Below are 18675 nucleotides of genomic sequence, written 5' to 3' on the forward strand. Positions count from 1 at the left end.
AGAAAAACTTGAGGGTGAGAAAATGACTTTTATATATGAATATGAATTTTACATATTGACATAAATGGCATCTTTTTGTTCTTATTCTGTTTATTAAACCAAATATATGTATGTATATATATATACATACATACATACATATATACTGTGTGTGTGTATATATATATATATATATACAGTATATATATACACTGTATATATTTATATTTCAATTATGACACCTCAAAAAAAAATCCAGACTATTTAAATGTTGTGCAAGCATGATCAGCAGATAATCATAAATAACATTAATAATTTTAATTGCATAATAACTGCATCGCTGGTGTCATACATATTCTAGAAAACACAAGGAATATATGTTAGAGAAGAGCATGAAAATGCATTTGAATGATACAGATAACAGAATCCGGATATGGACCACAAGATGAGCGGCCTTGAAGCCGATTAATACATAAGGATTAATTCGACACGTTCAGTAATTAGATGCAAATTTGTGTCTATAACAGCCCAAAGCGAGGAAGTTTTTCACAAATAGGCCTGCTTGTAGTGTGTGATATATTGTGCATTTGTGTCAATAAAATTAAGCAACACTGTTGAATGTGTATTATAACAGTTCAGACAGTTTGCCTTTATTGTAAGTAGAACAGCACAAAAAAATACCACACTTTACATATATTTAAAAAACGAAAAACAATTAAAAACACACAGAACGCAGATATACGGTCCTTAAAAATGAATAAAAAGTGAATTGAATATTTATAAGAGTAATACTTGTAATAATGTATAAAAAGACAAATCATCGCTTTAGTAAGCAATCCAAAAATGTTCCTACCATGCCAATAAAACATGCATAAATAAAGCTTTCGCACACTCAAACACATTTTAGAACAAACCAAAATAAAGAGATCAGCCTAAACCCTGAATGTTCTTCTCAGAGAGAAGGGTCAACCTCTTCAAAATCCACAATGATACAAGATGCAGGCCGACAGAAACTGCGATATCGTAAAAATAGAAGAGTCTTCAATATTTTTGCACTTTCTCTCTCGGCCTGCAAAACGCATCATCCATCCACGCTGTAGAGGGTTAAAAGTTTAAACAGCACCATAGTTTTTCCCCTGGATTTCTTGTTATACGACTTACACCATCAAACACAAATTTTGACCCATGAGTATGACACCAACCGACATGAATATTAAATGTTCGTTATAGCCAAACATTATATCAATTTACACCATAGCACTTTATAATATGCTAATATTCAGCCACTTAACAGTATATTCTTTGGCAGCCTCCGTGTGAAACCGTACGAGGATAAGGAGATAAAGCCTAGATTTATGTGATTTCGATAATGGCTTGAGTCAAACTAGACTTCCTCATCCAGCTATCATAAGATGAACACTAACCATCAACACAGTATGACTGTTAATAAGATCAACCGTCACGCAGCCCTTGTTGTCTTTTAGAAGCATTCAAATCAATACACTCTAAAAATGCTGGGTTGATTTTAACCCAATTTTGGGTCAAATATGGTCAAACCCAGCCATTGGGTTAAAATTTTAAATTACATTTTTAACCCAATGTTTGAGTTTGTCCATATTTGACCCAAAATTGGGTTAGAACAACCCAGCATTTTTTTAGCGTAAATAGTCACCAGTATTTAATTCCGAATATTATTTCTTTACTTTCTGCCACATCCCACCCAAACATCTTTAAACTTTTCACATTCTACAATCATATCCATTCGATGAAAGTAGTTATTTTATCCATGTTGTAATTTTGGGTCAAATATGGACAAACCCAAATGTTGGGTTAAAAAGCTGGATTTGTTCATATTTGACCCAAATTTGGGTTGAAACACATTTTTTTTAGAGACCCGTCCAAAAACGGTTCAATATTCTTGAAAGATTAGAATTATCAAAATACAATAATGATGGTAATATAACAGACTGATATGTATTCTGGCCAATTATATGACTTGCAAAACTGGACTCTAAAAACGCTGGGTTGTTTTAACCCAACTTTGGGTCAAATATGGACGAACCCATATTTAATTTAATTACAATTAATTTACAATTTTAACCCAACTTCAACTTTCACTTTCAACTGTATTTTTTTTTAAATTAAATTTTTAACCCAACATTTGGGTTTGTCCATATTTAACCCAGCATTTTTTTAGACTGTACAATTAGATCACTGCAAAAAAAGATGATTTTAGTCTTGTTTTCCAGAACAATATCTAAACATACTTAAATCAAGATACATTTTCTTGAGGAGCAATGTGATGCTTAAAACAACAAGAAATATCTTCCAACACTCTAAAAAATGCTGGGTCGTTTCAACCCAAATTTGGGTCAAATATGGACAAACCCAAATGTTGGGTTAAAAATGCAATTCAAACATTTACAGTTGAAAGTTGAAGTTGGGTTATAATTTGAAATTACATTTTTAACCCAACATTTGATCCATATTTTACCCAAATTTGTGTTAAAAGAACCCAGCATTGTTTAGAGTGAATGGGGTCACACAAAAAAAATCTTGTTTTCCCTTTGAATTACGATTTTTGTTCTTGTTTTAAGTATAAACTCACATGATTTTGATCAGAATACAAGACTTAATATCTTAAATCAAGATAATTTACTTGAGAAGCAAAATGACTTAAGAATTTTTAGACTGCAAAATTATGAAAGTCAATTTAACTGACCAGATATTGGTGAATATTGGATATATAGCGATTGGACAAAACCAAAAAAAAAAAATTCTGAGATCAGCATAAGGCCAACTGGTGTTAAAAACTGTTAATTAAGAAAGAAAAAAAATGGTTGTGACTTAAACAACTTCGCTTAAAAGAAAAACAATATAAAATATAATTGATAGGCTATATGAAATAGCGTAGTCAGTTGTGGTTTCACACACACATCTGTAATACTGCACCAAACAGTGTAATATTGGGCCTGTGAGACCGTTTGAGAGATTGACGGCAGGTTGTCCCGACCGGCTGCTGAGATTGTTTTGAGATTGCGTCCCGGATGAACGTTGCACTCTTGGATTGATTGTGTGATGTATGTGAAATGAAGGTGGTCTGAACAAAGTTGCTTTTTTTGGGATATGGGTCGTTGGAAAATGAACTCTGGTATATTGATTCTGGGCCAGAAGGAATCCTGGGATACGGAGTCCTTGAGGGCTTTATGTTGACTCTAGACTGAGTGATGGATTGTGGGACCTGTAGTCCAGGTAGCCGGATTGTCGTTGGCATTTAAGCACTTAAAAGCTTTTCTTTTGCGGAGCGCTGAGTTTTCTCATTCCTCTTATCCTGCCGAGGAGCTCACGCACAAAGACCTTGAGTAGAGAGAACGACAGAGAGAGAGAGTGTATGTAGGAAGTCTCGTCTACTCATGTTTCCGCATCATTCATTCACTGTGTACATCTTTGATTCACAAACTCTGTGCTTGGTTTTGATGCACAATATACACACTCAAACAAGCATCTGTGATTAGATAAGGGAGGATTGTAAGATTGTGTGTACAGATGCTTTTAATCTAATATAAACACCCATGGCATGAGGACACTTCTGTGTGTAATTTTACATTTATATTACTTTTTTTTTTTTTAATTTTATATAGCATGCTCGCACCCACACACAGGGTGTAAACATTGGTGTTGGATATTGGATTAAAAGCATGTGTGTGTGTGTGTGGGTCAGTGGGTTATTGTGTCTGCTGTCCTATGCATTGAGATTTTCATAATGTTGGATGTTTTTAGGTCAGTGCACACTCATATGAAATCCACTAGCATGTCCTAAAGCTGTGTGTGTGTGTGTAGTGACTGGTACAGCACGAATTAAAAGACAACATACAGATGTTAGCAAGTCTCAGTTTGTGTAGATTTGTGGCACGGTTTCAAACACTTATTGACTACATACATAGACAGCAGCCTTTTAAGGTAGCATTTTGATTGAGATGCCGCCTTAGAAGTTACTGATTTAATTTTTGTCCAAAAAAGGCAGCATTGTATATATATATATATATATATATATATATATATATATATATATATACCGTATCATCTGAAATATATATAAATGCCTTGCTTTGAGAATGCACCTATGATGCCTTACAAATGCTGTCTACGTAGGCAGCTTACTATGTTTTGGAACAGAGCCGTAGGTTGGTGGCCTATATTTTATGTTATGACTTACATCAGTGGGCTTAAAGCAGTCTGTCAGTGATTCCTGAGGGAGAAATAAAAAGGAAGATGTCATCCGACTGAGACACACACACAAAAAAACTTCAGACACCTAAACATCTACATACAATTACGTACACAACGTGAATTTTTGGCTTGGGGTTGGGCAGATAGTGTTTTTGTGTTACTGTGGCAGTAAAAACCCTCAAAGAGGTGCTAGAATTTTTTTGAATGTCTCTATCGATAAAGCAGATGTTATTATTAAGATAGTATAGAAAACTACTTTTAAAGAGGACATTGTTTAGTGTGTAATGTTGCTGTTTGAGCATGAAAAAGGTCTTCAAAGCACAAAGTCACTCCAGTGGGAGTTATTCTCTATGTCAGTATAATATATACACACAAAATATATAATAATAATAATAATAATAATATATATATAAACACAAACACACATTTTTGAAACCTATGCTAGTAGAGCCCAAAAACAAAATCAAGACTTTGTAAATGGGCATAATACAGCCTCGAGAACTAATTACTCTTGATTATATTCTCTTAATGCCACTTTCAGCAGTGCTGAGAATGTAAATTGAACAAAACATTATAAATTGCATTCTGATTGATTTCAGAAAATCATGAAACCAAGCATAGCTAAAAGTGTTTGCATTCATGTACAATGTTTTGGCATTAAACTCTAAATTCAGTGTTTAAGGGGCTGTTTACACGACACCCTTTACAACCAAAATCGGAAAACTTATACATTTTGACCTTTCAGTAACACAACAACACCGTTTTGGGTGCCTGATATCGCCAACTTTTGAAAACTAGATTTAAAGTGACATCGTAATTCAGCGTTTTCGAAGATCCATATGAACAGGGATCATTTTGACAATGTTGTCGTCGGAACACGAAAAATGCAAAAGGAACAAAAGTTTCCGTTTGTAGTACATCACTGTCATGTAAACGTACCCGAATAGGAAAATGCATTGTTAAACACATGCTCACACTGGAGTTTACCTGTAGTTTTACAGCTCTCTCATCTTCACTGTTCACCTCTAGGAGATCGTCAATGTCAATCTCCACCTCTGGCATTTCCTCTTCCTGTACAAACAGAGATCACACAAAGTAGGTGAGTGGAAGCACATAAAAAACATTTATTCACAAATGAGATCTCTTTTGAAACATCTGAAACCACCAAGTAGCCTAAATTCTTACAGATTGGATGGATGTGGTCTAGATCAAATCTGCAGTCAAGGAATTGTGATGTTCTCGCTTCCCAAATAGCCCTGATGAACATCAGGAAACACTCCAGTCACAAGCTGAGGTTAATCTGAAGGCTGTGCCACTGTGATGACAGAGGCACGATGAGATGAGGTCTATAAATACACTCCCCTGTTTAAAGGTGAGAGCAAGAGAGGGGACTATTTTCCATGGGGTAATCGCTTTGGCTCGTTTGGCAAATGAGAGAGATAGAATAATACACACCATCAATATGAAAGCAGATTTGTCATTTCTGTCTGCGTGTGCCAGTGTTACAGCCAATTCTGCATTTGCTAGACAGATCCAAGGACAAATCCAGGATTTACTGCCCAGATTTACTCTACTTCATCAAATGTGCATGAATGGTTTTTCGCATGATGTAGGATTTTGTTCCAAGTTTTCATATACGGTAGTACATTGATTTATTTTCAATTAAAAAAAAGCATTACACCAATGCATTATTTTACAAAAATATAAATTTAAAAAAACGTTAGCACAAATATCTTATATCAGCCAATCACATGGCAGTGAATGCATTTAGGAATGTAGACATGATCAAGACGATCTGCTGAAGTTCAAGCTGAACATCAGAACGAGTAAGAAAGTTGGTTTAAGTGACTTTGAATGTGGCATGGTTGTTGGTGCCAGACGGGCTGGTCTGAGTATTTTAGAGGTCAGAGGAGAATGATCATACTGGTTCAGCTGACAGAAAGGCAACAGTAACTCAAATAAGGTTCATTACAAACGAGCTGCAGAAGATCATCTCTGAACACACAACACACCAAACCTTGAAGTAGAAGAGCATCTCTGAACACACAACACACCAAACCTTGAAGCAGAAGATCATCTCTGAACACACAACACACCAAACCTTGAAGCAGAAGATCATCTCTGAACACACAACACACCAAACCTTGAAGCAGAAGAGCATCTCTGAACACACAACACACCAAACCTTGAAGCAGAAGATCATCTCTGAACACACAACACACCAAACCTTGAAGCAGAAGATCATCTCTGAACACACAACACACCAAACCTTAAAGCAGAAGATCATCTCTGAACACACAACACACCAAACCTTGAAGCAGAAGATCATCTCTGAACACACAACACACCAAACCTTGAAGCAGAAGAGCATCTCTGAACACACAACACACCAAACCTTGAAGCAGAAGATCATCTCTGAACACACAACACACCAAACCTTGAAGCAGAAGATCATCTCTGAACACACAACACACCAAACCTTGAAGCAGAAGATCATCTCTGAACACACAACACACCAAACCTTGAAGCAGAAGATCATCTCTGAACACACAACACACCAAACCTTGAAGCAGAAGAGCATCTCTGAACACACAACACACCAAACCTTGAAGCAGAAGAGCATCTCTGAACACACAACACACCAAACCTTGAAGCAGAAGATCATCTCTGAACACACAACACACCAAACCTTGAAGCAGAAGATCATCTCTGAACACACAACACACCAAACCTTGAAGCAGAAGAGCATCTCTGAACACACAACACACCAAACCTTGAAGCAGAAGATCATCTCTGAACACACAACACACCAAACCTTGAAGCAGAAGAGCATCTCTGAACACACAACACACCAAACCTTGAAGCAGAAGAGCTCCAGCAACACACCGGTGAAACTCCTGTCAGATGAGAACAGAAACTGAGGCTATAATTCACCCGGCTCAACAAAACTGGACAATAGAAGATCGAAAGAACGTTGCCTGGTCTGACGAGTCCCAATTTCTGCTTCAGGGTTCAGATGGTCGGTGTAACCAACATGAAAGCATTGTATCATCTGCTGGTGGTGTAATGATGGTGGGATATTTTCTTGCACACTTTGGGTCTCTTAGTGCCAATTGGTCATCGATTAAAATCCACTGATCATGTCCATCCCTTTATGATCACAGTGTATCATCTTCTGATGGATACTCCCAGCGGGATAACACACCATATCTTAAAGCTAAAATCATCTCAAACTATTGTCTCGACCATGGTAGTGAGTTCACGAAACTCAAACGGCCTCCAGTCTCCAGATCTCAATCCAATAGAGCAGATTTGGGATGTGAAGGAGTTACGAGAGATTTGCATTATTGATATTCTCATAGGAATGTTTCCAGCAGGCACGTGCAGAGGGGGGGGCGTTGGGTGCTCGAGCACCTGCCCTTTTGCCCCTTGGTGCCCAAAGTGCCCTTTTGTCAAGACAAAATTTCCTCTCCTTTTTTTGTATTTAAAGGCACTTTTGTGGATGCCTGCCCCATCTAACTAGTAGTAAAATGAATGAATAATAATTTAGCCGTAAATAAAATGACCCACATGATGACCTTTCACCTGATTCCTCACGCTGCACGCGCATTTTTTAATTTCGCGCGGCTACGCGCAATCGCGCATTCCCAGAGGATATCTTCAAGTCTTGCGGCTGCTGGTAAGTGGTGTTTTATTCTCAGCGAAGTGATTTTGATGTTTGTTTACTTATTATTATTATTTTACTAGAACGACGTGAAGAGAGCATGCAGAGAGATGTCGTTTGTATTGCTGTGTGTAGGCTGTAGAAGTAACGTTAGCTTGCTGTTTGAGGGAGAAAAGTTTCACGGGCGTGGAGGGGTGTTATTTGACTAAAAACTATTATTTTTACTTTAAACTATTATTATTATTACAGTATTTATTTAAAAAAAATATTTTCACATAAAAATGATTATCACAACTCTGGTAAGTTATCACATAGGCTTACCAGTTAGCATCTTATGTTTTGTGTGCAGAAGCCTCTGTGAACATCTGCCCTAGTAACGTTACTATTATATACTATTATTGTATTATATACTTTAGCAGCCTGGGCAGAATCTGTAGCTTTAGCAGGTCAGTGAACTAGTGAGCCAGTTCCAAACACTGTCAGCAATCTTTACATCTTGACATGGTCACATAAAAAATGGTTTATTCAGCTAATACCCTATATTTCTTTTTATTTTAATGTCTACAGTCTCAGATCAACTCCAGCAGTATCAGCAGCAGCAGTAACAACATCAACAGCAAAGGCAGCAAACTCACTTAGAACAGGCATCACATTAATGTTAAAAATCTTAATTATTAATAATTGCTGTTTCTGTTTGCTTTGTTTTTTATTTTCATTGTATAAAATGTAACTCTTGTATTTTTGTAAATCAGTTTTTGCCATGAAAATAGCCACAGATGCTGATATGCCATTAAATAAAACTATACTGTACTGCACGAAACATGGGCCAGGTTGATTTTGTCCTACACAGTTCACTACTGCTGTTCTTTATTATTCTGTATAACAGAGAAGAAAAAGCCATCAGGTTGGAACAACTTAAGATGCTTCAGTTTCTAATCCCAGAGTTATATATAGAGCACATCAATTATTTTTTTTAATTTTAAACTTTAAATTTGTCTTTTCTGTTCTGGTTCTTTTTCAAAACTCCATCAATGCATTTGCTGCTGTATCGATGCAGAATCATCTGTATTGATATATTACTGTATTGATATTTTGAGCACATCCCTATAAAGCCTTGTTTCCATGTGCCCCATTTTATACTTTGAGCACCTGCCCCTCCAGAGGTCTCTGCACGGCCCTGGTTTCCAGCACCTTGTTGAATCTGTGCCAAGAAGAATTGAGGCAGGTCTGAGGGAAATACGATGCTAGCAAGATGTACCTAATAAAGTGGTCCGTGACTGAATAGTAGAGAGAAACTGATTTGGCGAGAAGCAGGTCAAAATGATTAGTGCTGTAGAGTTAATAAGGATGACTCTCTCTCTCTTTCTCTCTCTCTCTCTCTCTCTCTGTGTGTGTTTAAGCGTTAGCGGTTGAAAAGAAAATTCACTCATACTGTGAGGAAAACAAAATCTAACAATGACGCATTTAGAATTGTTTGTGCATTTAAAAGTGAGATTTCATTACAAGTGAGATAATATTTTAAAAAAAAAAAAAAATCCCCCTCTAGAGTTTCTAAAGTAATCTCAATATTATCAAATTATCTTAGTTTACAGTACGTGTGTTTACACATTCACCATTACAAGGACTATTATTTTAGACCTTTTTTTGTGTGTGTGTTCATTTCCGAGTGTCCTAGTCGGGAAAATGCCAAAAAAAAAAAGACTAATGCCAGCCACAAAGACTAAATCAGATAAAGCTGATCAGTCAAGCTAGCCGCCAAGACATGGCCAATCAATCACAGACTGATCTGACATCAATCAAGATAACCTGACACAGATCATCAGCATTTTTCATCATCCATGCTAGGCAAATGTACTTGCATATAATGTATGTGTATTGTGAATGAAAAGCCCTGCAGGTGGATTGTGGGTACTGAGAGTGTGTGCGGCAGAACCGGCACAGACACCTTCACTCGGCCTACTTGTTCACGGTGCCGGAAAGCGCAGTCGACTGGCGTCTCATCTGCAAACACAAAGCAGAGGGACGCAATCTCTCTCCCTCTCAGAGCAGACAGGTCAGACCACTGAGGATTTCAAACAGGCGTTAGTGTGAGAGAGGGCTTGCAGGAAAGTGCGAAATGTACACAGAAACGCCGGCAGCAACGCTCAGAAATCACACACAAACTCCCACCCACACACATAGCACCATTTGCATAGCAACATAAACAAGCAGATTGTACTGTAATGCACACATATGTGCTCATAAAATACCATGCGCATGCATATTCTGCGTGTCACCGATGATTTACGACCGGGGTCCTTCAGTTGCCAGAATAAAGATGACATAATTGCTCTCTACAAGGCAGGAGTGACATGAACCCGTTTTTTGATGGAGCATCAGCTGCATTTGTGGTTTTATTAGCGTCACTTCTAAGAAAAAACATGACTGAAGACACAAAAAAAATGTAATTTAATTATATACAAATAAAATATGTTTCTCTCTATATACAGTTGATTAGTAAAGGGACCCGAGTTCAAACTTTGACCTATGTAGGTTTTGAATAAACTTAGCAAAATTAACTAAACTTACACCATATGCATTTTAATCGATAAGCCAAATGCTTGGAATAATGATCATGTGGATCATGGATCATGTGACTCTGAAGACTGGAGTAATAATGCCGAAAATTCAGCTTTGAACACATTAAAAAAAGGTTACATTTTAAAATATATTCAAAATGTTTTTAAATCGTTAATAATATTCCACTATATTACTGTTTTTACTGCATTTGCGGTCAAATAAATGAAGCTTTTGTTTAAATATATTTTATTGTAAAAAAATCATTATTCCAAGCATTTGACATTGATTAAAATGCATGATGCAAGTTTAGTTAAAGGACAACTCCGGCGCAAAATGAACCTTTGGTCTAATTACACATTGTTACCTATTCAACCGTTATCTGAGGTTCTTTTTTCATGATTGCCGAATGTAAATAGTTTTATCTATAAAAACAGTTTAGCCTATAATGCTAGTATAACGCTAGTCTATAGGGCATAGAGTAATGACAAATAAAAATCGCTTGTTATTACCACTAACAAGGCTCAAAATAGCCCCACACTAACACGGTAGCACAACAAGGATCCCTACATTCAAACCGACGCATTGAGAACTTTGTCAGTGTCCATACAGTTTAATAAGAAGATATTTTATAGACACAGTCAACTTCACGAATACAGGAAGAAGCCATCTTTGAAAAAAAGTCTCTACCAGTCGATCTACGAACGCCAATCCAAGTGCGCTGGTGAGATGTAAATAAAGTGATAATGTGAGCGCGAACAGTAGGCAACATGTACATATTTAAGAGAAGAAAATGGTTCGTGTTTGTGTTTCTTCCGGAAACAACGGACCATATAAGATTCTGCACAGTTCAGCGCACTTGGATCAGCGTTCGTAGATCGACTGGTAGAGACTATATTTTAAAGATGGCTTCTTCCTGTATTCGTGAAGTTGACTGTGTGTATAAAATATCTTTTTATTAAACTGTATGGACACTGACAAAGTTCTCAATGCTTCGTTTTGCATGTAGGAATCCTTATTGTGCTACCGTGTTACTGTGGGGCTATTTTGAGCCTTGTTAGTGGTAATAACAAGCGATTTTTATTTGTCATTACTCTATGCCCTATAGACTAGCGTTATACTAGCATTATAGGCTAAACTGTTTTTATAGATAAAACTATTTAGATTCGGCAATCATGAAAAAAAATCTCAGATAACGGTTGAATAGGTAACAATGTGCAATTAGACCAAAGGTTCATTTTGCGCCGGAGTTGTCCTTTAATTTTGCCAAGTTTATTTTCAATTTTGATATTTTTAGGTCAAACCGTTCGTGTCTATCAGTCATATAATGGAGGTCTATGGTCACCACCTTAAAGAGCATGCACAGAAAAATCCAAATTAAACATGATTTAATGACTCATAAATGCAAGTACACATCGATGGCCTAATACACTAAACAAGCGGTTTGTGTGAGAAAACGAACAGTATTTATATCGTTTTTACCTCTTGTAACCACAGCCACGCCCAAGTGATCTGAGGGTGCGGGCGCTTTGTCGCTCGTTTCGTGTCTCTGTGCATGCTCTTTGAGGTGGTGACCATAGACCTCCATTATATGAGTGACAGACAGACATATCAAAAATTGAAACTACTGCGGAAACAAAGACACTTGCATCTTGGATTCCCTTGAGGTAAACTAAAACATATCAAAAATTAATTTCAAAGTGAACTATCCCTTTAATGCTCAACATTACAAAAAACTATTTAGCAATTTGCATTTAAAACGATTTGGTTTCAAAAAAGGTACGATGCTTCCGCTACAAGGTCAGATGGAGATTGAAATACAATATAAACAAACAGATGCAGACAAGATCGTCTCTAATACAAAACACAAACACGCTGAATCAATACACACAGTCGAAGTGAAATGTGGCCATGATATCAGACAGAGACAGAGCCCTGAAGCGTTGAGCATCAAAAACGAACCCCTTCCCCCTCGCTGAAGAGAAAGACAGCGGAGAGGGGGGTTGTGGGTATCTTTTGCAGACGGGCATATTAGCAGAACCCCACTGGGCTGAACGTAGAGGAAACATCTTGCTGCTTCTTATGCCGTAGTGTGTGTCAGTACAGAGAGTGCAGCCATTCTCAAAAAATATCTGACTCAGTACTGATATAATTAACAGGAGACAATATTTGATAGATTGCCCCATTTAGTGCCATTACGTAAGAAAATAAAAATCTAATTCTGCTTAAATTGAGCTTTTATCATGATTCAAAATGTACAATGTATTTTGTTACAGAATGTAACACGGTCTGCACAAAAATTTGAATAATAAAATGTTATGGGATAATTTTTCCCCCCATTATAATGTGATTCATTGTGAAAGTGATTCCAACACTATAATTTATAGGTCCGGCCCGTTATTTTATTTGTGGTATGGACTCACAAAAAGCTTTTTTTAAAGCGACATCTTTATAGTTATCGTTCTAAATCAGCCATAAAACCTAAAAACGCATTTCCATTGAGCACTAATCTTAGTGTTTAGTACAGCAGTGTTACTAAATTAGCTCTCACATCCTATCACAGCACTATTCATCCTTGATTCTCACACAGAGAGAATCTGCATGCTTGCAAACCGCTGCGCTGTGCCTGAAATAGACAGAATCCTCTGCAGAAAACAGCTTGGGCAGCAGTTTGTGACCGTCATTGATTTGAGGACTCGGTTAGACAGAGGACTCCGTCATTAGCTCGCACGTATACCACCTCATCTCGGTGTTCAATACGCTAATGAACTCCAGATGGACCCGTTTCACCAAGGCAAAGCCCATCAAAGAGCTCTGATACACATGTACATGCAAATTGCAACGAGAAACGTCCTACATTTGTTCTTTGCAAGCCTTGCAAGCACATGTGAGGTGCTGAGGATGCAGAGATCATGCTGTAGAAATGAACACACACTTTTAGTGTTTCTCAGAGGGTTAGTGTGTGCATGAGATGACATGCTGTTTTACTCGAGGCATGAAACTGATTCAAGTCCAAGTCCAAAATTTTCCTTTGTTTTTCCGTCCACTAAATGCATCTAATTCTAATTCTGTTATGTTCTTCCTTACTGCTTTTCCATTACTTTCCTCTCATCTTCCGTTTTAATTCCTTTTACCCAATCCTCTTCTCCCAGAAGTCAGAGAAATTAACCTCCAAAAATCCTGATAACGTTCTGCTCAGTTACTGGGATTTTCACACACAACCATTTCTAGGGTTTACAAAGAATGGTGTGAAAAGGGAAAAACATCCAGTATGCGGCAGTCCTGTGGGCGAAAATGCCTTGTTGATGCTAGAGGTCAGAGGAGAATGGGCCGACTGATTCAAGCTGATAGAAGAGCAACTTTGACTGAAATAACCACTCGTTACAACCGAGGTATGCAGCAAAGCATTTGTGAACACACACAACCTGGAGGCGGATGGGCTACAACAGCAGAAGACCCCACCTGGTACCACTCATCTCCACTACAAATAGGAAAAAGAGGCGACAATTTGCAAGAGCTCACCAAAATTGGACAGTTGAAGACTGGAAAAATGTTGCCTGGTCTGATGAGTCTCGATTTCTGTTGAAACATTCAGAATTTGGCGTAAACAGAATGAGAACATGGATCCATCATGCCTTGTTCCCACTGTGCAGGCTGGTGGTGGTGGTGTAATGGTGTGGGGATGTTTTCTTGGCACACTTTAGCCCCCTTAGTGCCAATTGGGCATTGTTTAAATGCCAACTGAGCATTGTTTCTGACTACGTCCATCCCTTTATGGCCACCATGTCCCCATCCTCTGATGGCTACTTCCAGCAGGATAATGCACCATGTCACAAAGCTTGAATCATTTCAAATTGGTTTCTTGAACATGACAATGAGTTGACTGTATTAAAATGGCCCCCACAGTCACCAGATCTCAACCCAATAGAGCATCTTTGGGATGTGGTGGAACGGGAGCTTCGTGCCCTGGATGTGCATCCCACAAATCTCCATCAACTGCAAGATGCTATCCTATCAATATGGGCCAACATTTCTAAAGAATGCTTTCAGCACCTTGTTGAATCAATGCCACGTAGAATTAAGGCAGTTCTGAAGGTAAAAGGGGGTCAAACACAGTATTAGTATGGTGTTCCTAATAATCCTTTAGGTGATTGTGCATTGCATCATTAATTGTATTTCGCCACATTTGGGAATGCAGCAAAGCATGCAATCAAGTCTGCATTGCAAAAAGCATGTGCATTCATGTACTACAGGATCAGTTTTAGGCCTCAGGGTTTGGGCTGATTTCTATCAAACATTTCTAGATATAGAAAACCTTCACTGTCCACAAGTAATCCCATGCTGACCTACTCTTCCTTAAGTAGGTCTATGAGGTGTCATCACCTTACACTAACCCTAACGGCCATATTGCACAATGGAGATGTTGTTGTTAGTGAGTTGCATGAAAATCCAATCAGCTAAACCTGCCAAACACGTTCCCTTAACTCCTTTAGCTGTGTGTGAGAGACATATACATTTAAATAATATCAAACAAGAAAGCTTGCTGCTAGTGAATATCAAAATGGCTTTGGTCATTTTTGCTCAGCCAATTAAAAGAGTGCCCGGAAAAGATGATAATGAGAGCTGCATAAGAGCTAACATACATGAAGTTGACATGAAATGGAAGTCGTGATGGATATCCGAGTGAAATGGCTTCGCAAACAAAATTATTTTGATTAAAGATTACAAGGGCGTTAAAAAAAAATGATGTGCACTGATAAAAAATTAATAATAAATACCGCAATATTTCATTAAAAACAATAAGAATTGTCAATTTTGATTTCATAATGACTTTAACCCAAACACTACCATATTACAAATGCAACAATCTCATTCTTACTCTTTTAATACAGTAATAATAAATACACTGCTGAAGATTATTTCTCAAAGTGTTTATTAGTGCAGCTGGCATGCGCTATAGTCTAAATCAGAACGCTTTCGTTTACATGAAATCTTTTGCCTGTCATTTCAACTTGCTATTAATGGCTGTCCAGACTTTAGCTGTGAACGTTTATTGGCTATGTGTGACTTCCTTCTCTTGTTTATAGTGTAAATGTGACAGGTCATTAAAGTACACCTGAGTAAACACATCTTGATTAGCTCGCATGCTTAACCTAATTAGATGCCTTATATTGTAAACAGCATCCTATTTGATGTTACAATCAACACCACAAATAAAATGCTTTTTTTTGCCACAAATGGTAACTCACTGCTGCCATAAGAGGTTCGACTCGCAAGACCCACAAGATGCTGCTGGGATTGTGTGTAAAGTCTAGAGAGACTACGTTTAAGGTTCATTTACCATATGCACATCTGCTTGCTTTGAAGATACATGCAAAAGAAAAAAAACAACACCACAGCATTACATTAACCCTACAAACCCTTAAACCAACTTCCCCAGACCCAATAACTCAATATGAAACGATAAAATAAGACACTAAACCCAATAAATACAGAAATGTAAGGGTTTTTAAACTAAAACATTTCCATTCAAATATAAGAAGTATTTGACACTATTTTTGAAATCACACATTTTTGAATGAAACGAATGAATACCTCTGAATATGTTAAACGGTTGTATTATTTAATTCTAACTGCTGTCAAATCAATATATATATATATATATATATATATATATATACACACACACACACACACACACACACACACACACACACACACACACACACACACACACACACACACACACACACACACACACATCTATCTATCTATAAACAAACTTTTATGTTAGATGTGATTAATCATTATTCTGCCTCACAAGTCAAACTGTTTCTCTCTTTCTTGTCTCTCTAAGGGCAACACAGCATCAGCAGAAAAAAAGCAAGCTGCCGCAGAACAGAAACACAGAGGGAGACAGATAGAGAGAACAAAAGAGGATCAGAGCAATAAGACACCTCACAGAGGTCAGCAGAAAGACATTTTGTCATCTTGAAATGAGGACCGATGCTAAAGGATTCCACACTTTAAAGATTCCTTGCTGTATAGTGCCATGCATTACATTGCTTCTTTAAAGAAGACAAATGTAGGTCACACAAAGACAAACACAATGTATCAACCTATAAACCCATGGGGGTGGTGAACTGGAGCTTTGAGATTAAAAATCTTGCTTTTGTGACCTTTCAGGTAAGAACCCCACAAAAGCAGATTCACAGATCACCGCCACTTGATCAAGACATTTAACCTCAAGTTACTCCAAGAGGACTGAACCAGTAATACTGTACAACAAAAGCTGAAAATAACCAAACATTTTGCCTAGCTGATAAATGAAATTATGTTGTTATAAATATCTATAGTGCTGTTGTGTTTCTAAAAGATTCACACAAAAGTGTCAAAATGTAAATTATTTTAAAATACAGTAAAAAAAAAGAACTGTAAAAAGACTTGACTGTACTGTAAAATGCTTTGCAAATGCTAATCAAAATAAAAAAAATTATAATATTCAATAATCAAATTAATTTGTTGCTATTTAGGCTAAATTTATTTAATTTACTATTACAATCTGAATTATAACGTATAATTTTTTAGAAACAAATAATACAAATAAATACTAAAAATAAAATAATTCTAATGATAAAAATTTAACTATTTTCACAATAAACTAAGCAAAAATGTTTTTAAATAAGTCTAATTATTGAAAATTAGAATTTATCGAAATTAAAGTCGAGCTCTTTTTCTGAAGTTCCGGTTCTGGTGCAGTCTCACCTCACAGTCGTAAAGTTCGCTCAGCTGTTCAATGATCCATTCCTCCAGGATGAGTCTCTTCCTCAGCTCCTTTCTGTCGTACTTCACCGTCACTTTGCCCTGCTTTTTCTGCACCGGGTCATCGCGTTGCATCGGTCCGGAACCGGCGCAACCGACTCCAGGCACGCCGGGCTGGAAGAACACCCTGGCCGCGGCCGGGGGAAGCTGTGCGCTCGTCTCGGCGCTGGCGGTGGACATTGCGTCGGTGATGGTGGCGATGATGAGGATGATGATGGTGGTGTATGTTGCAGGACACAGTTTCTCACACCTGCTATTTAAAGCGCAGCGCGAGCATTTAAAGGACGCCCGGCGCGTGGGAGGGGAATTACAAGCCAATGTGCGCGTTCCCGTTAACGCTGTCAGTGCCAGAGCGCGCACATTATTGGTGAAACGGGAACCCCTGTGCGCTGGTTGGACAGAATCAGATGGATGGTTTGACAGCTACCATGGTATTAAATTATTAGCATATTCATCGAGGCTACCATGTATGTAATGTATGTAGCCTAGGAGACTGTGCGTCTATCTATCTATCTATCTATCTATCTATCTATCTATCTATCTATCTATCTATCTATCTATCTATCTATCTATCTATCTATCTATCTATCTATCTATCTATCTGTTTGTCTGTTTGTCTGTTTGTCTGTTTGTCTGTGTGTCTATATCTGTCTGCCTCTATCTATCTATCTATCTATCTATCTATCTATCTATCTATCTATCTATCTATCTATCTATCTATCTATCTATCTATCTATCTATCTATCTGTCTGATCTATATAGATATGTATACTATATATACAATGCAATACATAATAAAGCAATACAGAATACAAAACAGTAAACAGTGTAATATAAAATGTAATATGCAATACACAGGATCTTTTTGGATGGACACTCATTCTTTAAAAAAGTTTGATACTGGTTTGATATTTTGCTTCATAATGATACATATATGGAGGCCATTGTACTTAAATACAGAAACACTAAAATGATACTGTAGAAAACAATACACAGGTGGAGTGTAAGTAAAACAAAGGAAAACATGTCACACACAGGATTCTTGCTAAACTGGTCCTGTTTGACATCAATCAAATGCATATCATCACCTAACTCAGAGAAATGGTTGCCGGTGGTGTTATCTGTCTTTTATGTTGATCCAGATGTTACTTGTGTTAGATGGGAGCTGAGGTGGGATAGAGAGCGCAGTGAGGAGAGAAAGTGATCAGGGTTTACGTAACGTAATGAAACTCGCACTAATGAGATGGCCCAATCCCAAAACAGCAGTGCTGCTCTAGAAAGAGAACAAGAGAGACTGAGGGAGAGATTTAGTACCACCATGTTATCTAGTTTATAATGCTTCCTAATAACCAAGTGGGATGCATGATGTGTGTGTGAGCAGTCGGGATGATGGATTGCTAGACAAAATGCATGGTGTGTGTGTA

The 18675-nt window shown here is 37.5% G+C and overlaps 1 protein-coding gene across 1 annotated transcript; it reads right to left on the reverse strand.

Moving 5' to 3' along the window:
- Nucleotides 1-593: 593 nt before the first annotated feature.
- ppp1r14c (protein phosphatase 1, regulatory (inhibitor) subunit 14C) lies at nt 594-17545 on the reverse strand. The gene is made up of 4 exons (XM_039653136.2): nt 17195-17545; nt 5197-5280; nt 4196-4228; nt 594-3336 (listed from the first exon to the last, which is right to left on the reverse strand). Exons 1-4 carry the CDS (start codon nt 17429-17431, stop codon nt 3262-3264), a joined length of 429 nt encoding a protein of 142 aa, XP_039509070.1. The 5' UTR covers nt 17432-17545; the 3' UTR covers nt 594-3261.
- Nucleotides 17546-18675: the final 1130 nt, after the last annotated feature.

The sequence above is a fragment of the Pimephales promelas genome, chromosome 20 (assembly GCF_988280905.1).
Source record: "Pimephales promelas chromosome 20, fPimPro1.hap1.1, whole genome shotgun sequence".
Classification (NCBI taxonomy): Eukaryota; Metazoa; Chordata; class Actinopteri; order Cypriniformes; family Leuciscidae; genus Pimephales; species Pimephales promelas.